The 13,559-nt window shown below is 39.9% G+C and overlaps 1 protein-coding gene across 7 annotated transcripts in view; it reads left to right on the top strand.

Annotated features, from left to right (window-relative positions):
• RCBTB2 (RCC1 and BTB domain containing protein 2) overlaps positions 1–7,242 on the top strand; it is a 44,814-nt gene extending 37,572 nt beyond the window's left edge. For all 7 annotated transcript variants that reach the window (XM_015121061.3, XM_015121059.3, XM_015121064.3 and 4 more), the window contains one exon: positions 5,651–7,242. In XM_015121061.3, coding sequence (XP_014976547.2) covers positions 5,651–5,791 — 141 coding nt within the window. In that variant the 3' untranslated portion in view covers positions 5,792–7,242. The remainder of the gene's footprint in view (positions 1–5,650) is intronic.
• The last annotated feature ends 6,317 nt before the right edge of the window (positions 7,243–13,559 follow it).

Below are 13,559 nucleotides of genomic sequence, written 5' to 3'. Positions count from 1 at the left end.
ATAAGTGAGTATTTATATAACGTTGGGGTGGACATCAAAGGCAGAAGCCATAAAGGAAAGGATTTATAGCTCTGATTTAAAAAGATAAGAAACTTTTATCCACGTAAAAATACCATAGAGAAAATTAGAAAGTAGTGAGACACTGGGAAAAATATTTGCAACACATAATGAAGTCTGTTTACCAGAGTGAAAAACAAAAAGAGAATAGGAACAGTTTGGTTGAAAGAAATGGATCAAAGAACAAATGGCTCTATAAACAGACAAAAAACATAAATGAAAACAAGGTATGGCTTTTCCCCTGTCAAAGCAGGAAGACATTGTTTTGGAGACAATGTATAAGATCAGAATAATGGTGTTCTCCTAAACTACTGATGAGAGTACAAATTGATATGGAGAACAACTTGGTATAATATGTGTTAAGCACCTTAAAGTAAAGACACAATTCTTCAAGGAATTCACTCATAAGTATTTCTCTTGAGGAAGTAATCATGGATTTGGAAAAAGACTTAGCTTCAAAGGTGTTTACTGCAGCAGTTTATAATTTTGAAAAATTAGAAAAAGGTTAGTGTGAATAGTGGAGGCTTGTTTATAAAATGTTAATATCAAGAAATTATGCAGCTATATATATATATAATATATATATTAGATATATCACTAAGTGAAAAACTATTATCCTATTTTTATTTTTTAAAAAGGTATAACTAGCTGAATAAAAAAACTAAAGTTCATTATCTACACAGAAAAAAAGACTGAAAACTATGCTTAGTGGTTATCATTGAATGGTGGGATTGTGGATGACTTTTATTTTCTTCTCTTTGCTTATTTTTTTTGAACTTTTACAGTGACCATGTATTGTTATGATAATAAAGAAAGGAAAGAAAACCAATCTTAGAACCAAATCTTTAGGAAACAGGCCATAACATCCTCAAGTCAATTTCCTTTTGGTATAAGGATATCCTCTCCTTTGGTCAAAAAAACAGAGACATTTTAGTAGATGAAAGGTTATTAACTTTTTTTTTCTGTTTATGTAGATAATACTATGCTTATTAAAGAAAATTTGTAAAAGACAAAAAGTGTGAGGAAGGTAATGACTCATCAACCAGAGAACAGTAGCACTTTCATATAGCAGCTTCTGAGTTTTTGTTTTATGTCACATTATATATTTGTAAATACTTGAAACCTAGATTTTTTTTCACTTAACATTTTTTAAAAAAGTACTACCTCAAAACATTGACATTTAAAAGCACAGTGAATGTTTTATATCAAGGCAATAACATATTGGGGACTTACAATACAGAATGTTTCATGGGCAAACAAAATCCATGCACTTTTCCTAGTCTGTTCTTTAGCATCACAGTGATGAACCATGGTGGTGGAGGGCCATCTTAGATGTCAAGATGGTGCCTCGTGGTGTTTGCATCTGAATCTGGCTTCATTTTTAATACTTTTAAATATTCTCTATGTGAATTATTTGTCTGGCTACCTTCCAGCTCTCTGCTTTCTAGAAAGTAACCTCTTTGAGGCATGGCAGGGACTTTGTTTTGCTCACAACCGTATCCCCAGTGCCTAGGATGGTGTCTGATACATAGTAGGTACTTACTAAATACTCCTTTCATAGATGTTCAGTTTTGCCTATAGAGATGCACTGTTTTACTACAGCCTGTCCAGCTAATTGTTGTACCCTAAATTAGCATAATAGACTACAAGTAAAATAGACTGTATATATACTTAATGTAAAATACAAGCTTTTGTAGGTAAAGAACAGTGCTGTATTTGATTTGCCTAGCTCAAATAAGCAAGAAATGGGCTCTTTCCGCAAATTATTATCCCTCATGCTGGACTGTCACTTAGTATATAATTCATATGAGCCAGGGATTATTCTAAGCACAGTTCATATTTCATTTACTCCTCAAAACAACCTTGTAAGACATAGGCATTATTATATTTGATCCAGTTTATAAATGAGAAAACTGAAGCTTGGGGAGATTAAGTAATCTGAGTAAACTAGTAAACTGCAAAACTGGAATACAGTCCAAGATTGGGCATATTTTAAAACCGCATGTTTAACTACAATTCTTCACTGTACTCAGTATTTTGAAATCAGGAGTATTTATGCATGGATTCAACAGATATTCACTGAGTGCCTGTTACATGCCCGGCACTGCCCTAGGCACTGGGGTACTGCAAATGAACAAAACAAACCAAAATCTCTGCCCTTGTGGGAATTTCTGGTGAGGGGAGACGGGTGATCAGTAAATGAATAGGATATATAGTATGTCAGATGGTGACAAGTGATATGGAAAGAAGTAAGCCAGGGAAGACAGCCTAGGGAATGCCATCCTGAGATGAAAGTTGAAATTTTAAATACAGTGGTCAGGGAGGCAAGACATCACTGAGCAGGTGACACAAGCAGAGACCTGAAGGAGGTGTGGGTGGTGTGTTCGGGGAAAAGCAAGCCCAGTGTGGATGGAGCACAGTGGGGAGGGAAGTAGCTGATGAGGTAGGGAGATGGAGGTGCACAGTGGCGTGTGTGGGAGGAGGCAGGGCCCGCAGAGCCCATAGGCAGGTTTCAGGAATCAGAGTTCCAAGGTGAGTGGCCATCAGAGGGTTTGGAGAGGAGCAGATATGATCTGATGGGCATTTGAAAGTAATCCTCCTGGCTGCTATGTTTTGGGAGGGGAGAGAGAGAGAGTGTGTGTGTGTGTGTTTAGGGGAAGGAGAGTACTTTGGAGGCTGTATAATTCAGTAAGTGATGATGGTGGATTGGTCCAAGCTATCACCTGTGGGGATGGTAAAAAGTGGTTAAGATTTTGAATGCATTTTGAAAGTGGAGCCAACAGGATGTGCGGATAGATTAGATGTGAGGGAAGAAAAAAGATGACTGAGGAGGTTCTGGGCCTCAGCAGCTGTTAAGGATGAAAGTGGTATTTATTGAGCTAGAGAAGATAGGAGCAACATTTTGGGGGAAATATCAGGAATTTGGTTTTGAATATGAGAAGTATGTGATGTCTATTAGACATCCAAATGGAAATGTCTAATAAGCAAATTGGATAAGCAAGCCTGGAAGTCAGAGAGAAATGTACTGAAGTCCAAGCTATGAGGCAGTGACATGAGACAGGTTTGAGGATTAAGTCCTGAGCACTCCGGGTGCTTAGAGGAGATAAGGAGACACCAGCAAAGGAGACTGAAGAGGAGTGAGCAGTGACGGAAGCGAGAAACCAGCAGACCGTTTCCTGGAGGCTGGTAAAGAAAGCGAAACAGGAAGGAAGAAGTCCGAACCACATCAGATGCTGCTGGCGGGTCTGCGGGGAGAGCTGAGAACTGACCAGTGGGTTTGCGGATGAGAACGCCTGGGGGGCCTTGGCAAGCAGTTTTAGCGCAGTGAAGCAGGGAGTCTGATCGGAGCCTAGAAGTAGAGGAACTGAAGATGGGGAATAGAGGCAGGTTTTCATGGTAATTTTATTATAAAGATAAAAAGGAAGAGGTTTGGGGGCATTTGAGGTAAAACATCTTTACTTTTTTAAGATGTAGGAAACGGAAGCTTGTCTAATGATGCAAATGACTCGGTGAAGGGGAACAAGCCAGTGATGCAGGGGACAGTTGGCTAGAGCAGGGCGCCTGAGTAGGTGGAGCAGTAGGATCTAGTGACAGAGCAAGGGCTCTGCTTTCTATAGGGTCCTGGACCGTTGATCCAGAGAAGATTGCATCCACAGGCCTTTCTCTAATAGGCAGCGAGACGTGGTGGGGAGAGCTTGTGGAGGTTCTTTTCAAGTGATTCTGGTTCTCAGTGAAAGAGGAAGTCATGTCAGCTGAGGATGAGGATGAGAGGGGAGATGTCAGGCTTATGGGGAGAAGTATGGGAGTCCTATAGGAAAATGAGCAAACTAGAAGAGTGTGGTAGGACTTCAGGACAGAACAGAGGGCCCCATTTTGAACATGAAGCCGCATGGAGTCGTAGCATTCAAAATAGACTACAATTCTTTAACTGAAAAATAATGGGGGCCTTGTTTTATATGGACAGCATTCCCTTATAACCAGTACCCCCCATGCCAATTTATTGAATTCTTAGAATCACAGGCACTCTTTCCAAGTCCTGTCCTTAATTTAATATTTAGGGGGAAATCCCACTCTAGAATAAGGTAAAGGCACATGTATCCAAGCGATAACTTTTTAGGGCTTTTTCATTCTCCCATTAATTAGCAATTTTCCCGCTGCTGTCCAGATCTGTGAGGCGTCAAACTGCGCCTCCCCCTAATTCCAGACACACTCCAATGTGTGTGGTGTAGGTATGAATTTCTCCATTCCCACTTTGGTGTGCTGTAGGCAAAAATGCCATTTCTAAACATTTAAGCAACAGCACATAATTTTAAATGGATCCTTGGCTATTCAGCATGTGTCAGTGAAGCACATTTTTATGTATAGTATGCTGTGATGACAAGTGGGTGTGTGCATTTTCCCTGTGTATCACTGAGGGCTTATCTGGAACAGAGACACATCATATTGCTTGTGTGGTACCAACAGCCTGCTCGGTTATGTTCAGGCATGAAATAAGCATTTTCCTAGTATAGTTTCTTTCTTTTCTTAAAAGAAAATGTACCCATCGGTTTATATGTACATTGGCAAGGCTATCAGCATTGCTGCTTTTTCTATTTTTTCCATCTTCAGCATTTGCTATAATTTATATGTCTAAAGAAGAAAAGGCTATCGTGTGTAATGTGCGTATGTAATTGCCTAGAAAGTATTTGGGGCTTTTTAAATTTTGTTTTGTTTTGTTTTTTATAAATTACCTACAGTAGCTTGGAGAGGAAACTTAAAAATTGACCACCGCCTAGCGGCATCTTGTCCTGGGCCAAGTAGCCCAGGGTTTGAGGCATATCGGAGGTCTCAGCAGCCTGCCCTCACTTCTCCAGGGCCAAAAAGCATCTGGTCAGCCTGATTCTGATTTTCAAGTTATAGTTCTAACCAAGCAAATTATTACAACGTTATTCTTTGGCCCAGAGTGCGTTACGGTAAGCCAGAAAACACCAATCTGTGGGTCTCTCTTACCAGAGCCTTAGAAGTCATGATTTCTTTAAAGCATTTTCCCAGTTGAGATTACTGAAGGCATATGTAGTGTGATCAAATCCATTCATCCCATCCTGTGTCGTCTCATAAAGGCAAAACGCAGTGACCTGTTAATGACTTCAGAGCAGCATTACTGCTTTTTATGGCTTACCTTTTTGTTCCACCAACTCTTTACAGACAGACATACTTAAAGACCGTGATACAAATATAAAATAGGAGTATAGGGCTTTTAGCGATTATTGAAAGTGAAATCAACAGTTACAAATACTGTCACTAGACAAAGGTACCAAAGAATTCACACACTCACTTGCCTATCTCTGGAAAGAAAAAGTGAGATTCTTTACCTAGGTTAGTGCGGAGGAACTTGAATGTTACTCTGTGCTATTTAAATTTTTACAAGCATAGATGATTCATATTTGTTACACTTTTTATGACTATTCTTTAGGTATTACCATACCATCATTTCCTCCACTTGGCTGTCAAATTCTTTTTCCTTGCCTAACTTGTTTTAGCAATGTTCGTGCTATGCTGCATTGAATTAGGAAATATAAATTTATTAAATTGTCTTTGTTGTTGTTGTTCCTAGGATTTAGAAGAATTCTGCTTCAGGTTTTGCATAAACCATCTGACTGTAGTAACACAAACTTCAGGTTTTGCAGAAATGGATCATGATCTTCTGAAGAACTTTATCAGCAAAGCAAGCAGAGTTGGAGCCTTTAAAAATTGATCCCATCTGCAGGAAAGGATTTTTTTTTTTTTTTTTTTTTTTTTTTTTTGAGACGGAGTCTCACGCTGTTGCCCAGGCTGGAGTGCAGTGGCGCAATCTCGGCTCACTGCAAGCTCCGCCTCCCGGGTTCCCGCCATTCTCCTGCCTCAGCCTCCTGAGTAGCTGGGACTACAGGCGCCCGCCACCGCGCCCGGCTATTTTTTTGTATTTTTAGTAGAGACGGGGTTTCACTGTGGTCTCGATCTCCTGACCTTGTGATCCGCCCGCCTCGGCCTCCCAAAGTGCTGGGATTACAGGCTTGAGCCACCGCGCCCGGCCAGGAAAGGAGTTTTTGAGGCTTTCCATTTCCCCTGCAAAAGCCAGAGATGAATCACTTCTCTTTAATTAATAGTATGTACGATGAGCTACATTTGGCTGAGTACTTATATCTGTCAAAAGAAGGATGATGGTGAGTGGTCTTTGTCTGCCTAAATCCAGAGTTTATGTAGAAAGCATTGAATGTTCTGATCAGATGTGACTAAGGTCAAAGAAAAAAAATGGAAATATCTTATTTACCATTTCCTCTTTTGAGTCACTTAAGTTGGACGCCTTTGGTACCCTGGTCTCAGTATATGCTATTCTGGCCCAAATGTTCCATTATTCAGCTAGCTGATACCACATAGATAGCTTGACAAGCAGTGCTGTCCTTACCACATTTTCAGCACTCAGCACAGTGCCTTGCGTATAATAGGCACTCAATGTATTGTAAATCTGAGAACAGCTTTAGTTGTGGAATACTGGGGGAAGGAATAACGTTCACAAAATAAACTTAAAACAGCCTGTAATTATTGAGGTTCATATTATTCTGGTATATCATTCTGAGGAATTGTGGCTAATTTAAAACATTGTTTAGAATTCACAAAAGGCCTTGGCAATTAAATTGTCAGAGGCCCAAGGGCTAATTTTAATTTTCTTTTTACTTGGTGTTGTTCATTAATTTCTCACATGGGATTATGGAGTATGAAGTAATATCTTTGAATGAAATTCCTGGGCTGATCTGCCTTACATAATCATGTAAGGTCCTTTGCTTTTCTTTGTGTTAAGAGGGATTTGCCTCTGTAAATGTAAATGACAATGTGCTTTTCTTGTAGTTGACTTTCATGTCAGTATAAAATAGGTCTGTTAACCTGGCACCAGTGTAACTATAAAGCACTCACTGAGAAGCTGAGAAGGAACTGATACTTACATTTCATGGACAGCATGAACAAGAATGAGATAAATTTATACTTTTTAGATCAAAACAAATTAACTAATTACAAAAGAGAAACTGGAATGGAACATAGTCTCAGATTCTTCTAACGTGTATCTCACAACATCATGTAATGTAAAGAAAACCCTTTTGGAATTAGAATTCTTGTTCTGATGCTGAACTATTTGATAATAAAGTGCTTATTTGCAGATAACAGAACAAATGTGTTGGGGTTGTTTTTTTTAATCCCCAAACAGCAGCAAAATTATAAAATGTCAACCTCATGTATCTTAGATGCACATAAATCAGTTGGATATATTATACTCTCATAAAGCAGTTACTCAGATAAAGTCTCATAGTAAAAACCACCCTAGAGCACAAATAGCTTATAAACAACCTAATTATTATTCATATTATTGCCTTTGTCTGCTCTTTATTGGCAAGGTGACTTTTTTGAAGACTATTTTGTAAAGCGGTTTTAGGTTCACAGCAAAATTGTGAAGAAAACACAGTTTTCCCTTATGCCTCGTGTCCCTACACATGCACAGCCTTCCCTGCTGTCAACACCCCCCACCAGAGTGGTACATTTGTTATACCTCATGAACCTGCTTGGACACATCATTATCACCCACAGTCCATAGTTTACATTAGCGTCCATTGTTGGTGGTACACATTCTGTGGATTTGGACAAATGTATAATGACCTGTGTCCATCATTATTGTATCATACAGAGTAGTTTCATTGCCCTAAAAATCCTCTGAGCTCTGCTTATTCATCCCTTCCTCCTTTGCCCCTAACTCCTGGCAGCCATGGATCTTTTTACTCTATCCATAGTTTTGCCTTTTCCAGAATGTCATATCATTGGAATCATACAGTATATAACGTTTTTGGATTGGCTTCTTTCACTTAATAATATGCAATTAAGTTTCTACAAGTCTTTTCGTGGCTTGATAGCTCATTTCTTTTTAGTGCTGAATAATACTCCATTGCCTGGATGTACCACAGTTTATCCATTCACCTCCTGAAGGACATCTTGGTTGCTTCCAAGTTTTGGCAATTATGAATAAAGCTACTATAAACATCTGTGTACAGGTTTTTGTGTGGACATAAGTTTTCAGCTACTTTGGGTAAATACCAAGGAGCATGATTACTGGATTATATGTTAAGAATATGTTTTATTGTTTGGGTTTTGTTTTTTTTTTCTAGAAACTGTCAAAGTGGCTGTACCATTTTTCCTGTCCGTGAGCAGCGAATGAGAGTTCTTGTTGTTCCACATCCTCGCCAGCATTAGGTGTTGTCAGTGTTCCATTCTAACAGGGTATTCTCATTTTTGTTTTAATTTGCATTTCCCTGATAACATATGATGTGGAGTATGTTTTCATGTACTTATTTGCTATCTGCATATCTTCTTTGATGAGGCGTCTGTTCAGATCGGTAGCCAATTTTTAAATCTTTTTTTAAATTGTTTTGAGTTCATTGTATATTTTGGGTAACAACAGTCCTTTATCAGATATGTGTTTTGCAAATATTTTCTCCCAGTTTGGGGCTTGTCTTTTCATTCTCTTCTTTGGGTCAAATTTTAAATCCATTATTTCTGTTATGATTTGGATGTGGTTTGTCCTTTGCCAAAACTCATATTGAAATTTGATCCCCACCGCGGTGGTGTTGGGAGGTAGGGCCTAGTGGGAAGTGTGTGGGTCCTGGGGGCAGATCCATTGTGAACAGATTAATGCCCTCCAGCAAGAATGGGTTCTGGTTCTCTTGGGACTGAATTAGTTCCCAAGACTGAATTGTTATAAAAGGGATTTCAGGCTGGGCGCAGTGGCTCACACCTGTAATCCCAGCACTTTGGGAAGCCAAGGCGGGTGAATCACAAGGTCAGGAGTACAAGACCAGCCTGGCCAACATGGTGAAACCTCGTCTCTATTAAAAATACAAAAAATTGACCAGGCGCGGTGGCTCAAGCCTGTAACCCCAGCACTTTGGGAGGCCGAGGCGGGCGGATCACGAGGTCAGGAGATCGAGACAGTCCTGGCTAACATGGTGAAACCCCATCTCCACTAAAACTACAAAAAATTAGCCGGGTATGGTTGCAGGCGCCTGTAGTCCCAGCTACTCAGGAGGTCGAGGCAGGAGAATGGCCTGAACCCGGGAGGCGGAGCTTGCAGTGAGACGAGATTGTGCCACTGCACTCCAGCCTGGGCAACAGAGGGAGACTCCATCTCAAAAAAAAAAAAAAAAAAAAAAAATTAGCCAGACGTAGTGGCAGGCACCTATAATCCCAGCTACTCAGGAGGATGAGGCAGGAGAATCACTTAAACCTGGGAGGTGGAGATTGCAGTGTAGCTGAGATTGGCACCACTGCACTCTAGCCCGGTGACAGAATGAGACTCTGTCTTAAAAAAAGGGGATTTCAACGACCTTGGTTTCTCACCACATGATCTCTTTGTGCACGTCTGCCCCACCTTGACTTTCCACCATGACTTGAAGCAGCCAGAGGTCCTCAGCAGATGCAGCTACCCAATCTTGAAGCTTCCAGTCATCAGAACCATGAGCCAAATACACTCCTCCAATTTACGAATTAACCCAGCCTCAGTTATTCTGTTATAGCAACAGTAAATGGACAGAGTTTCTCTTTAACAAATTGCTTAACCATTTTCTTCAGACTTTATCTGGTAGAGGCAAAGAGCCTGAGTGTCTCTAGATCTAAATCAGAATCCTGTTTTTAAAACTATATAGTTTTATTCTGTTGTTATTTTAAAAGTAGCATTATACCATTTGTTTTCATTTTTGCTAAGTTTGTTATTTTATCCAACAAAAAAACATGCAAACATGGCAAGTACCTATAGCATCCATTCTGGCCATTAGACAACCACAGTCTTTGTTTCTTTGGTCGCTTTCCCTCACCTTCCTGTGCTAGCTATAGCTGAGTAGGCTTTTATAGCTTCACAGTATCTTCCTTTTTCTTATTTCTGACAGGGTCTTCTCAAGCTCCTCAGTGCCTTTTTCTTTTGTGAACTCGTTTCATATAAAAATTGGAACACTCAAAGGGGAACAGATGAGTTTACCTGGGGATGAAAAATGGACTACCCTTTACACACTCCACCATAGGTCAGTAGGCATACTGCCAGAGTATAGGTTGTTACTCTGGACTCTTATCCTATTTTGCTCCCTAAGCTTTGTTTTGTGTAGGTTTGCATGCGTCTTGTCTCTGCACACAACAGAATAATCTATGGATTTTTTTTTTTTTAAAGACAGAAGACAGAGTGTTGCTCTGTTGCCCAGCAGGCTGGAGTTCAGTGGCGCGATCTCGGCTCGCTGCAACCTCTGCCTCCCGGGTTCAAGCAATTCTCCTGCCCCAGCCTCCCAACTAGCTGGGACTACAGGCATGTGCCACCACGCCCGGCTAATTTTTGTATTTTTAGTAGAGACAGGGTTTCACTGTGTTAGCCAGGCTGGTCTCGATCTCCTGACCTCAAGTGATGTGACCCAACGAAGAGAATGAAAAGACAAGCCACAAACTGGGAGAAAATATTTGCAAAAGACATAGGTGATAAAGGTCTGTTATCACGCCTGGCCAATCTGTGGGACTTTCACAGGATATAGATTCGAGGATTCTAATTCACTGTTTGTGTATGTGTTTTATATATATACGTGTGTGTGTGTGTATTATATATACATTTTTTTATTTTTATTTTTTGAGACAAGGTCTTGCTCTGTCACCCAGGCTGGAGTGCAGTGGTGTGATCTTGGCTCAGTGCAACCTCTATCTCCCAGGCTCAGGTAATTCTCCTACCTCAGCCTCCCAAGTGGCTGGAACTACAGGCACATGCCACCAAGCTCGGCTAATTTTTTTTTTTTTTTTTAAGACAGGGTTTCACCATGTTGCCCTGGCTGGTCTTGAACTCCTGGATTCACACAATCCACCCACCCCAGCCTCCCAAATTTCTGGGATTACAGGCGTGAACCACCATGCCTGGCCCAAATTAAGTACTTTTTTTTTTTTTTTTTTTTTTGAGACCAAGTCTCGCTCTGTCACCCAGGCTGGAATGCAGTGGTGTGATATCGGCTCACTGCAACCTCTGCCTCCCAGGTTCAAGCGATTCTCTTGTCTCAGCCTCCCAAGTAACTGAGACTACAGGCACACGCCACCATGCCCAGCTAATTTTTGTATCTTTAGTAGAGACAGGGTTTCACCATACTGGTCAGGCTGGTCTCGAATTCCTGACCTCAGGTGATCCATCCACCCTGGCATCTCAAAGTGCTGGGATTACAGCCATGAGCCACCACGCCCTGCCCAAATTCAGTACATTTTAAAAGCTCCACACGTAATTTGATGTTCAGCCAAGAATGGGAATTAGTGGTTTAGCCCTTAAAACTTCTGACACCAAACAATAAAGAAGAGCTAGTTTTAGATCTGAGAGATGACAGATGAGTCCTGGGTGTGGGTACATCTATCTGAAAAAACATGCTTTCTTTCTGGTCTTTGAGGATAGGCTTGCCATTGACACTCCTATGGGAAGGAAAAAGATCCCCTTTTAAAATTTTCCTTCTAACAGATGAGTGTTTGAAGAACCTTAGTGATATGTGAGAGAAAAGGTACATTTTCATAAGGACACTACTTTAGAAATTAATGGATTCTTTTCTTTTTGCACAAGTTTATCTTAGATTTTCCCAAAAGTTTTGTTTCCTCTCTTGCTCACACAAGGAAGTCGATGTTTTAATGCTTCTAAAATAATTGTCCACTAATTTACACAGAGAAAGGTTAAGATTTTATAGGAATGAAGAAGTGCCCTCATCTGCTGGTAGAGGTTTGTGAAGATGCCATGGAATTCGTTTTAAAAAACAAAGGTTAAGAATGTTCAGTATGTTCTTCAGGCTATAATTCATGTAAATTGCCAGTCATTCTGGACCTTAACATGGAGAGTTTTATTTAGAGGCTGGATTCTTAACCAGGAATAATGAAAAGAGGCAATTACAATCTTAACTATCTTAACTATAATCTTAACTGTCTTATTATGCACCCCCCCCCTTTGTTACATCAACAGAGTTGGGAGAATCGTGAAGAGAAAGGAAAAGATCAAATCTTACTGTTGTTTTTAATTCAACCTTTGTCAAAACACATAGAAATACAAAGCTTACCAATTTTCTCAGTAAATTCAGTTAAAAAGAACATTTTGTATTTAGGAAGTAACTGAGGTTGGTCTGTGTAATAAATTTAACCTTTCATATTGTCATTATTTAAGATGACAATTGTCATATGTCAGTACTAATATATATAGTCCCAAGATAATGGACACACAAAAAAGTATTGAGAGTGGATGACTATGCTTACTGTGTATTAAAAGAGCTTGTTTTAATCTCATGTAGACATTATACAGTGCTACCATAATATATTTCTATTTAAGAAGCTACACCTATGGTAGAAATTTAATATTTCTGGAGACAAGGTTTGAGTTGTCCTGTAAAATATCTATGTAGTCCAAAGGAAAACTCTACTGAAACTTTACCTATGCTGTGTATACTATATTGGCCCTAAAATGAGGAACAAAAATATACTTCTAAAAGCAAGTTTCTATGAAATCATCCAGATGATAATAGAAATAGTATAACTAGTTTCCTCCCAGCCATTTGTACCTTTAGAAAGCTGTAATGAAAAAGTAAATAGGCCGGGTGCGGTGGTTCACGCCTGTAATCCCAACACTTTGGGAGGCCATAGCGGGTGGATCACCTGAGGTCAGGAGTTTGAGACCAGCCTGCTCAGCATGACGAAACCCAGTCTCTACTGAAAATACAAAAAATAGTCGGGTGTGGTTGTGCGCTCCTGTAATTCCAGCTATTCGGGAGGCTGAGGCAGGAGAATCGCTTGAGCCTGGGAGGTAGAGGTTGCAGTAAGCCAAGATCGTGCCACTGCACTCCAGCCTGGGCAACAAGAATGAGACTCCATCTCAAAAAAAAAAAAAAAAAGTAAATATATTAATTTGAATTTGCCCCTTTTATTATAGTATTTATTCATTGGAATACTAAATTCATCTCTAGAAGTGAACAATTCTCTGCCATGCAGACAAAATTTTTTACTGTAATTTAGGCTGCTGGATTTTGATGTGACCTAAGAGACTGCATTTCATTTAAGATCCCTGCCCAATATAAATACAGCCTACTGAGATATGCTTGCTGCTTTTCCTGCTCCGCACACTTTGCCTTTCTTCCTTCAGGAACAAACGTGTCGCTGTTCCAGAAGGAAAGAATTTCATCTGCCATGTTTTTGAGAAATCATATACATTTAAGATAATCCCTTGTCTGAAACCCTTGGTGCCAGATGGGTTTCATAATTTTGAGGGAGTTTAGAATGATAATATGGTACATATGCCAAATAATACATAACACCTAAGGCGGGTCTGGGTTAGCTCCCAATCAAACATATTAATATTTCTGCAGTGAGTATTCCAAGAGAATATTCCAAGTATGATAAAGATTATAAATAGCTCTGTGCCAGTTTACATATGGTTCTGATGCCATATGACTTTTGGCATAAAACAC

This window comes from Macaca mulatta, chromosome 17, assembly GCF_049350105.2.
Source record: "Macaca mulatta isolate MMU2019108-1 chromosome 17, T2T-MMU8v2.0, whole genome shotgun sequence".
Classification (NCBI taxonomy): domain Eukaryota; kingdom Metazoa; phylum Chordata; class Mammalia; order Primates; family Cercopithecidae; genus Macaca; species Macaca mulatta.
This window is presented reverse-complemented; position numbering and strand designations above follow the sequence as displayed.